General features: G+C 35.3%; 1 protein-coding gene across 1 annotated transcript; it reads right to left on the reverse strand.

The window, feature by feature from the left end:
- Nucleotides 1–2,139: 2,139 nt before the first annotated feature.
- LOC120299461 (vomeronasal type-2 receptor 26-like) lies at nucleotides 2,140–9,807 on the reverse strand. The gene is made up of 6 exons (XM_039324317.1): nucleotides 9,587–9,807; nucleotides 8,067–8,358; nucleotides 6,476–7,330; nucleotides 5,186–5,413; nucleotides 4,161–4,287; nucleotides 2,140–3,035 (listed from the first exon to the last, which is right to left on the reverse strand). The coding sequence occupies exons 1-6, from the start codon at nucleotides 9,805–9,807 to the stop codon at nucleotides 2,140–2,142; spliced, it is 2,619 nt and encodes an 872-aa protein (XP_039180251.1).
- Between the last annotated feature and the right edge of the window lie 1,724 nt (nucleotides 9,808–11,531).

The raw sequence follows: 11,531 nt of genomic DNA on the forward strand, positions 1-11,531 counted from the left end.
ACAGGTTTTGAAATAGTGAAAAAGGTTAAATATCTGGGAGTATACATTACAGCTTCTAATGTTAAATTGTATAAAAATAACTATGAGACACTATGGGTAAAAGTGCAAAAGGATTTAAATGATTGGAAAAAAACTATAATTATCTTTGCTGGGGAGAATCTCAGTGGTTAAAATGAATGTTCTTCCAAAGTTTCTTTTCTTGTTTCAAATGATACCTATTTTGAAAAAAAGATGCCAATTTGGATGAATGGCAGAAGGGTATTAATAAATTTATTTGGGCGGGGAAAAAACCAAGAGTTAAGTTGAAGATTATACAAGATGTACGGGAAAGAGGAGGACTTTAGGTGCCTAATCTGAAATTATATTATGATGTGGTAACTTTAACACTGATTAGTGATTGGCTTAATTTAACAAATAAAAATATACTTTCTCTTGAGGGATGGGATTTACTATATGGATGGCACGCATATCTAATTTATGATAAAAAAGTAGATCAGGTTTTTAAATCCCATATTTTAAGAAGTGCTTTATTGCGTGTCTGGAAGAAGTATTATTATAGGTTAAATTATAAAATACCAATTTGGGGGATTCCTGGACACGCAATAGAGGGGGTATCTAGGGGTGTGAACTTGGATAGGATTTCTTATAAGGAATTACTTAGATTGGTAGGGAAGGATTGCCAATTAAAATCTTTAGTTGAGTTAAAGCAAGAAAATATTGTACAGTCTTGGTTTCAGTATAACCAATTGTTGGTTAGGTGGAGCTTAGATCAAAAGGTTGGTATTACTTTAGGGGATGAGAATTTGGCAAAACAGATTAAAGATTCAAATCGAGCCCACATAAAGAGAATTTATAATGTTTTAGTAGAATTGGATTCTGAAATGGATTTAGTTAAAGATTGTATGATAAAATAGGCTCAAAATATTCAAGAACCGATTTCATTGGATACATGGGAGGTAATTTGGGTTAGAAATGTAAAATTTACCCAGGCTCAAAATTTAAGAGAAAATTTTTATAAAATGTTTTATAGGTGGCATTTGGATCCCAAAAAGCTGTTTTATATGTATCCCAATTTACAGCCCAAATGCTGAAGATGTGGTAGCTTGGATGCAACCTATTTTCATATTTGGTGGACTTGTAGAAATATAAAAGCTTTTTGGATTAAGATTTGGTGGAACATTCAAAAGATTTTTAAAAGAAAGATAAAGTTCATGCCACAACAATTTTTGTTGGGTGTTATTGTAGATTGTGATGCTAAAGAAACTAATTTGATGTTGAATTTTATAACAGCTGCAAGGTTATTAGTAGGGCAATATTGGAAGAAAGATTCTTTGTCTACTATAGAAGATTGGACGCTTAAGGTGTCAAATTTAGCAGAAATGGCAAAAATTTCTGCTTACTTGAAGGATCACTCACAAGAAAGATATATTTCGGTTTGGAGAAGATGGGTAGATTATATTCAGAATGAATATGGGATTAAAAAGTTTCATTTAGCCTATGAGTAAACTTTAGAGTATTATTAATAGTTTTTTTTATTAATTTTAGTATGGTTTAACAATATTGATTTGTTTATATTATAATGTTTAATTTGTGTTCAGCTAATTATAATTATGTTTAATAGATTTTGCTGTGATATGAACTATTTTTCCATTATTTTTTGTTTATAATGTTATTACAATTTTAACAGAGGAGATCTGTATTCCAACGTGAAAATGTCAGAGACTATTAGGGCTAGGGACATATCCAAAAATTCAAACTGAGAACTGACTTTATACATTATGCCCATCAATCTCTGAAGATAAAATCAGAAAAAATATTGGGAGTAGATTACATTTCAAATTTTGAACGCTATAACAATACACAAAATCCTCATTTCCTTTATTATAATAATTTAAAATTCAATCCAATCTCACCACACCTTTTGATTTAAAATATTTTAATGGAATCTTGCAATAACCATGATTGACAAAAACAGTGTCTATAACAACCACACATTTTCAAAGCCACAAAGACATCAAATGACTTTCTCCTGATAATATCTCTAGTTTTTGTCTTGATAGCACCCAGAACAATGTTTGCTTCAGGTTCTAAGAAGATGGTAGACTCATCTGGGATAGGAATCTAAGATAATTTTTACTGTTATTTTCTCCTTAAGTGCTTCCTACAGTTCAGCTCAGGTCTCAGCAGAAGAATATACACTTTGGGGGAAAAGATGCAGACCAATAAACCAGCACTGGAGGCCAAGATGGAAAAAATCTCCATGGCCACCATGTACTTGCCTTTTGTGCTTAAATAAGTTGGAACAAAGGACACCCAGACTGTGCAGAAGACCAACATGCTGAAGGTGATAAACTTGGCTTCATTGAAAGAGTCAGGCAAGTTCCTAGCCAGGAAGGCCACTGAGAAGCTGATGGTAGCCAGGAAGCCCAAAAAGCCCAGGACAATATAAAACATGGTAACAGATCCTTCATTACACTTCAAAATAATTTCTTTTATCAGGGAGTGCATGTCAACATCAGGAAAAGGGGCAGCAGTGACCAACCACACACTATAAATCAAGGCTTGACTAAAAGAGCAGGAAAGAACAATGGAGTTGGCCAAGTGTTTGCCAGACCATTTTCTCATTCCACCTCCTGGTGTGGTTGCCATGAAGGCAAGGACCACAACAATAGTCTTGGCCAAAACACAAGAAATGGCTATTGAGAAGATAATGCCAAAAGCTGTTTGTCGAAGGAGACACATAAGCTTTGTGGGCTGTCCAATAAAAAGCAAAGTGCAAATGAAAGAAAATAAGAGGGAAATGAGGAGAATATAGCTGAGGTTCCGATTGTTCGCTTTGACAATGGGAGTCTCCTGGTGCTTAATGAAGAGTTGAAGCACCAAAGCTGTGAGAAAAGAAAAGAAAAGGGCAAGAACAGTGAGTGCGATTCCTAAAGGTTCTTCGAATGAAAGGAAGCTGATATTCTTTGGAAGGCACAGATTCTGGTCTTTGTTGGGATACTGATCTTCTGGACACTGAAAACAGTCATCCAAGTCTATTGAAATAAACAAATGTATTATTTAATGTATGTATAAGAAGCGTATACTAACTTTATTACATAAGTCTCAGGTGTGAAAAGAAAGAGTCAACAAAGAGCAATAACACACATCATAAATTCACCTTTAGAGAAACCTGAATAGATAATCCTGTTTGGGATGTCACTAAATGCTGAAGTTCTTTCTGCAAACTGTTCCATTGATTTATTGTTCTAACTGTCTAATTGTTAGTTCTAGGTTGTTTCTCTCCTTGACCAGTTTCCATCCATTGCTTCTTGTGCTGCCTTCAGATGCTTTGGAGAATAGGTTGGTCATGTCACCCTTAATCTTTCTTTCCATTAAACTAAACATATCCAATTCCTGCAACTGTTCTTCATATATTTTAGCCTCCAGTCGCCTAATCATCTTTGTTGTTCTTCTTCACAGTCTTTCTAGAGTCTCAATATCTTTTTTTTATCATGGTGACCAAAAGGGGATGCAATATTTCAAGTATGGTCTTACCAAGGCATTATAAAGTGGTATTAACACTTCACATGATCTATTCTTGGCCAGGTACCACCTATTGAGAGATGCCTCAGGTTTGACTCTTAAGATGTCAGAGACATCTTATGTCTTTGTTTCCAATCTCTGATGCAAGTATGTGCATGAAGATTCTCAATCACCCAGGTCATGGTTGACCTAAAAATTCTTTGTTCAAGAGGCAACTGGACTTTCTTGGGTGTTTTTTCTTTTGAAATGTTTCACTTCACAGTCAAGAAGCTTCTTCCATTCTAACTTCAGGATGCAAAGAGAAACTTTTTCAAAAGGAAAAAAAATCTAAGAAAGTCCTGTTGCCTTTTGGAAAAAACATCTTTGGGACATCTAGTGCAAGTATCCATTTTTGTGTCATCACAATATTTTGTGGGGGAGGTTATGTCTTTTACCCTGCCCCATTCCTAAACAGTATGAAAAAAAAAATAATATGGAAAAAGTGAAAGGAACACAAGACCCATAAGTTGTTTTTCAATAATTCTTCCAAAGCATGGAGTCTTAAATCACACCTTTTTAATGACTCCTCAATAATTTGGGGATAACATGAAGCTCATAGGCAGGGCATTAATACATTTTTCTACAGTAAATCTTACCCTTTGGGTAAGAAATCTTTCCTTCTGGGCATCGATGGCAATTGTAGCAGCAAAATGGTTTCCCTTCAATCCTTTTCCTACTGTATCCAGAATTGCAATGGGAATTACACAGAGAAATGGGAGGTTTCTATCAGGAAACAAGAAATTACTACTAAGACATGTTTACAAATATCTACCTCTAAGTGATACCCAGGGAGATTTTAGATGGTGGTCTTGAAAAGAACTGTACAATGAAAGAAATTCAAATGTCACACTTGTTTAAAAATCCTTAAGGAAGCAAGACTGTTGCCCAGAAGAGATTCATTTGAATCAAAGAAATACCTAGAAATGTGACACTTTGGTCCCCTTTAAATTAATATCTTAATAAAGTCTTAGGTAAAATCAAAAGTAAGGACTGCTTTTGGTTTACATTTCACTGAATTATGCGATAATATAACCTAAGGTGATTTTGTGAGACTTGGAGGACAGTTGCATCCTGCCATTAATTCTGTTCTGTCAATACAAAACTGCCACACATATTTGTTGGCTTATATTCTGTTCCTTTTTCTCTACAACATCAGTATGTTGTAGGCAAATTGTGAAATCCACAAATTGAATTAAGAATATGAAAAGGAATGTTTAAATAGTGGAATGGAAAGAAGAAGAGGAAGAGGAAGAGGAAGAGGGAGGAGGAGGAGGAGGAGGAGGAGGAGGAGGAGGAAGAAGAAGAAGAGGAGGAATTAATACATACAAGGAGATTTTGACATACTTGGAGGGCAGTTGCATCTGGCTATTAATTCTGTTCTGTCAATACAAAAATGCCAACAAATATTTGCTGGTTTCTACTCTGCTCCTTTGCTTTGCAAAAAGTCTTCAACAACAAAAACATAGGCAAACATCAGCATGTTGTAAGCAAATTGTGTAGTCCACATATTGATTAAGAACATGAAAAGGAATTTTTTAAGTGGAAGAATGGAAAGAAATGAAGCATATAACATCCATAAATACATGGTGGAAAATGATTGAAACAACAGAATGAGCTCTACCTGGTTGAATGCCTTAGCCCATTGGATCTCATCTTCAGAAATGGTGAATGCTTTACCAGGGGCATTCTGTGGTGCCATTTTCCCAACTTTGACTCTAACAAAGGACTGATTTGGAAATGTGATCCAGTTGATAATATCAAATCCTGCTATTAATTCCCCTTTGGAACTAAAGGAAAGCATTTCTCCAACACTGTTGTTAAATGAAACACTTCTCAAGAAATGGTGAAGCTAGATGAAAATGTCAGCAATAAATTATCAATCTTGTCCTTAGCGTAATATTAAATAAATAGATGAACCGGGACTGAATCTTAAAGGCATTTGTTATGTAAAAAAAAATTGCATGCAAATTTATCCCAGATATTTTAAAAAGCCCATTTCAATTCATTTTAGCCAGTTTTTTTTGGGGGGGAGGGGGGAGATTCAATTGCTGTTGACTTAGGTAATGTTAGTTTTGTTTGCAGTATTGTAGTGTATGATATTACTTTACATTGGGTTGCTTGATTTTAGCAAATGGAATTTCATAATCCGATTACAAAGATACTAATAGAATCTCTAGAATATTTTTTTTTTCTTTCTAGGACAATGCATATTTTTTTACAAGTACAAGCAATTAAAGTTAATTAATAATGACAGAAAGTTAACGTGAATCATATCAAATTGATCTTCACCTTTTCCCTCAGTGAGGTAGCAATATATATTACAAAAGTAAAATTAAAGGCCATGATCTAATTCTCATTCCTCCATCTAAAGGTTAGGGCAGAGTTAATATAACAGTATTCAGTAGTTTGCAAGCATATGAGCAAGGCTTCTAAAAAAAACCTTTAAAAAAGAAGCATAACAGAAATGAAGTTGAATAACTTAGAATAGGATAACTTAGTTCCAGTTATTAGGAATGGCCAAACAGCTTTCCTTCCTGTCTTAAGGAAATCTTATGCACAAGGTGTGAGATGGAAGATATGGCACAGTTATTGTCTGAATATCTAAAATTCTGCAGTGAAGTCAGAGTCTGAACCACAAGTATCATAGCCTGATGCCACAAAACATGAATTCTCCTATTATTACTCCCAGGAAACTAGCTGCCAAGGTTGTTGATTGAAAAACTACATTCTCTATTAATCTGTCCTGTCCCTTTCTTCACTGTAAAGATTCCTTTCCATCCAATTGGGTAGCAATAAATATATCACAAGTAAAATAAAAGATGCTAAGGTTTAATAACATTCCACTATTATCTGAAGAAATGAAAACTGTGTCTACAGGGATTCTTCTATATTATTGATCTCAGGAAACTACCTGCCAAGGTTGTTGTTTGAGAAACTGTTGTCTCTGCTCATTTCGTCTTGCTACTTTTTTCATTGCAGAGGAGTGCCTATTGTGTAAAGCTTCTGCCACTACATGGACAGCATTATAGATGCTGTAGCTGTGGCTGCTCATGCTCATTTCAAAAATTGACCCAGGAAGTTGATCCAGGTTCTCTTCTCCAGTGCAGATATCTTCTACCATTGGTTCTCCAGGAACAGTGGAGAAAGAACACTGAAATGCCTCTTTCCAGAAATCCCTAGAAAAATCATCTTCCTGTTCCAATGTCAGCTTCCTGTGTTGAAGGAACTCATGGAATCCCAGCACTTCCTCACTGTGGACTGCAAAAGAGAGTGCACCATGCAGGAATTCAATTGGCCAGCTTCGTTGAAAAGACATTGATGTGAAATCCATCTGGGCTATGAAAATCCATAATTTGGTTTTCATTGGGATCTCTTCAAATTCAGAGATATGAAGCATTGCCCTTAAAACCACCATTGTTTGAATTTCTCCATGTACAACAACTACATTAGTAGTGGCTTCCATAATGAGCCTAGTAGTTTTTTCTCCTTCTGCAACCATTTTAGTGATTTCAGTTGAAAAATTTACTAGTGGAAATGTTTCTATAAAATTAAAGCAGATACCTGCCTGGACAAACATGGGGAGCTGATTTTCTACAAATTTTTCTCCACTGACATTGGTAAAGAAAATCACTCCAATCCATATCCACTGGAAATAAAGCAGTATTTGGAGGATCCCCTTATATTGTTGGTTGATGTCTGGAAATATTTGGTGAAGGAAAACTTTTTGGGATATGTCATTCATCACTGGTGAGGACCCATAGGCCAACTAAGGAATATAGCAATTAAGAAGGGAAAGTCTCTGAGATATTTTTGCCAATATAATTAATTTAAGTAATTTTACCATTGCTAAATTTATAGGCATGTGTGCAAGCATTCAGTCCAGGCTTCATTAAAATTCAGTGATAATTTGGGGTTTGTGAGTGTAATAGATATGGATTTACCTACTCAGAAATAAAAGAATATATAATTTGCTTTAAACTTAGCATATATAGTATGAGTAGGAAAATCAGGGGCCTATGACATATGAAACATGGATTACTAAGTTCTTTGTCATAAATTTGCTGTTAAGGAAAAACATGACTCATTGAATGATTATTTTGAATCATAAGCCGATATCAACAGTGTTTGGTTTTAAAACAACGCCTAAACTTTTTAACAGAATAACAGAATTGGAAGAGACCTTGGAAATATTCTAGTCCAACCCCTGCTCAAGCAGGAGATCTTATACAATTTCAGATAAATGGCTGGCCTGTGATGGGGCACCCACAATTTTTTAAGGCAAGTCATTCCACTGGTTAATTGTTCTCACCATTAGGAAATTTCTCCTTAGTTCTAGCTTGCTTTTCTCCTTAGTTAATTTCCAACCCTTACTTCTTGTCTTGCCTTCTGCTGCTTTGAAAAGCAAGACAAGAAGTTTCAGCTCCATCCTACTTCCTTAAAGATATCAAGGTCATATTTCAAAAATATTGCTTGCTTTACTATATTACATGAGGACAACTCACCTGCGGAATCTTGTAATTGTACAAAATGATTGCCATGTAGTGACACACATCAGCATCAGGACCTCCAATCACCGATGCCAAATTAGCCTGCATATCACACTTGTAGTTAGGGATAAACCTGCCCTGTGTGGAAAGAAGTTCCAGTGAGACACGGAAAGTCCAGGTGGGATGGAAATTGCTGTTCAGCACATGGAATCCCAGTGTGACATTGCATAAAATCCTTGGACTTTTATTAATTGTCTCTATAGCAAATTGTAAGGCTAGAATATGCTGGTAGCTCTGAGTTATTATTCTGCAATGAGAAAGTTGTTTTATTAATAACACACACACTCTCACACACACACACACACACACACACACACAGTATTTAATCAAAGCATTTGGAAATTTTGCCCCTTTCATAAATGCTACTAAGGTATAAAGGAAAACCATTTTCTCTAAAATCTGTAATAAGAGCATAGCAGCATGATATAATTTAATCCTTGGAAGTGCTAATCCACCTTACTTATATTTTAATAGCAAGACATTAAGTGATTGGTATTTTGCTATCCAGTTGTGGGTGAGGTTATGATTAGGTGGGTGATGAATGTCAAAGCCACTATCATGGATTAGATTTACCATGCATCAAAAGAAGTAGCTTTTGATACATAATTGATCCCCATACTCTATATTTCAATACAGTTCAATCGAAGGACAGTGTTATAAAGCTTCTTGGATGAGAAGCGAAATGTCTTCCTCAAGGAAAAACAAAGTCCAGTTGCTTTTTGAAAAAGCACCTTTGTGACACTACCTATTTAACATACAATGAAGGTTTCTACAGGCAAAAACACGGCTTTACCATGGGTTCACCTATGTCCTCCACTGTGGCCAATCTCTACAAAGAAGTGGAAACTAAAGCCCTAAACTCCTTCACAGGAATTCCACATACTAGTATAGTTATATGGATGATACTTGGCTCAGGTTTAAAACACAGGAAGTGAAAGCCTTCACCAAATACATCAACTCTGTGGACAGATACATTAAGTTCACATAGGAAGATGCTAAGGAAAAGAGTCTGGCTTTCCTGGACTGTAAAGTACACATAAAGGAAGATAGAAGCCTTAATGTTGAAGATAACAGTAAACACACAGAGATATCAGTATTTACATTTTGATTTTCATCACCCACTGGAGCACAAAATGGGAGTGATCAGCACCCTACACCACCAGGCTAAAGGTTTGCCTACCAATAAAAAGAGAAAAGAAAAAGAAAAGAAAACAAGGAAGCCCTCGGGATTTTGATATGTTATTGTTCCCTATATTTTTTTCAATATACAAATCTCCTAAGTCTCAGTATGGTTTAATGAGTAAGGCAAACACTGGATTCAATGGAATAAAGCATAAAATGACAGGCAATGATGCACTTACTGGTATGTCCATCATTAATTCATAGACACTAGCAGCATTTGAAAATTAATCTGGGGCATTGCCAAGAGATGTAATATTGTTAGAAATCAAGAAAAAAAACATGAAAGGGCTTACATGACATTGTCAAACACATCAGAAGAGGGATTTCTTTCAAAGGTTGCTGAAGGGGAAAATACATAGATCTGAGAGAGAATAGCACCAATGATAAAGTCACCAGGATGGTAATCTTTGTGAAGAATAGCAAGAGGGAGACTTGTAGGGCATTTCACAGGATGACTGTTATAGGCGACTTCAAACACCAGTATCACTAGCACTGATGCCATAAACATCACCATCTTCAATGGACCTTTCTTCAGGATTTATGTCACATATTCATATTTGTTTGAATCGGACATGTTGATTTGAGTAAATACTTATTGGCTGCCTTGCCTTAATAATTAATATAATCCTGCAGAGAAAATATTGTTTGCCTTTCTCCTAGTTCAAAATGTATATTAATAACTGGTATTAGTCTTGGTTCAATGTTTTGCTATATATTTTTAAATTCTCTAGGAAGTTGTAGCAGTAATTATGCTTGAGTTGGAAATTATAAAGAGGAGAAACTACAGTGTAATGATGTTGATCTATGACATAAAAAAGGGAAAAATGTATCATATCTCTATAATTGACACTCATACACTTCTATCACCAGTTTTATAACTATCTTTAACAAAAATGGAAAACTTAAAAAAAAATCAAAAGATATGTCAAAGAAGGTATAAAGGTTTGACAAGGGAAGTTTGCATAATATTCAAAATGAGTGAAAGTACAGAAAAAAGAAACAAATAGACCATTTGGGACTTACAACTAACATATATATTATAACAAATGATTGAACTCTGTGCAGGCTCAAAATATTTGCATATAACTTATTAATCAGGATAACAACAACAACAACAACAACAACAACAATAATAATAATGATAAACTCCTATTAGACAAAATGATCTTGGAAAACTGCAAGAAAAGGAAGACCAATCTGAATGTGGCATGGATTGACTACAAAAAGGCATTTGACTCTCTGCCACATGACTGGATAATCAAGTGCCTAAAAATAACAGGAGTCAGTAGAAACATCAGAAAATTTGTGCAAAGATCAATGGCACAATGGAAGACACAGTTGCAGATCAATGGTGAGAGACTGGGAGAGGTTAATATCAAGAGAGAAATATTTCAAGGAGATTCATTGTCACCATTACTATTTGTTATTGCACTGTTTCCTCTGTCAACAATACTGAATAACTCAGGACATGGCTATCAAATATCAAAAACATCTAACAGACTATCCCATCTCCTTTACATGGATGATCTGAAACTGTATGGAAAAACATCATCTGAAATAGAATCGCTGCTCAACACTGTCTGTATATATAGCCAAGATATAGTTATGGAGTTTGGCCTGGACAAATATGCCACACTTACTATCAAACAAGGAAAAGTAGTGAAAACTGAAGGAATCAAGATGCCCCACGAAAATAACATTAAGAGTCTGGATGAGGAAGATTACTACAAATACTTGGGTATCCTTCAAGCTGACAACATCAAGCACACTGAAGTAAAAAAAAAAAAGATTAGTGGTGAATACATCAAGAGAGTGAAGAAGATCTTAAAGTCCAAATTCAATGGAGGAAATACCATAAAGGCAATCAACACCTGGGCAATTCCAGTCATTAAGTACACAGCTGGAATAGTGGACTGGACTCAAGCAGAACTAAAAGCAATGGATAGGAAGACCAGAAAAATAATGAGAATGAATCATGCCCTTCATCCATGCAGTGACATTGACAGACTTTATCTACCAAGGCAAATAGGTGGGCGTGGAATGCTACAAGTACATTAGATGGTTGAAGAAGAAAAAATGGCTTTGAAAGAATATCTGAAGAACAATGATGAAGATGCACTGAAAATAGTATATCAGGAAGGCTTACTGACTACTGGAGAGACCAAACTGGCCTACAAGAAAGATCAAATGAAGAACAGAATAGAGGCATGGGAAGACAAAGCACTACATGGCCAATAC

The sequence above is a fragment of the Crotalus tigris genome, unplaced genomic scaffold (assembly GCF_016545835.1).
Source record: "Crotalus tigris isolate CLP2741 ecotype Arizona unplaced genomic scaffold, ASM1654583v1 scf7180000024297.1652928, whole genome shotgun sequence".
NCBI classification, from domain to species: domain Eukaryota; kingdom Metazoa; phylum Chordata; class Lepidosauria; order Squamata; family Viperidae; genus Crotalus; species Crotalus tigris.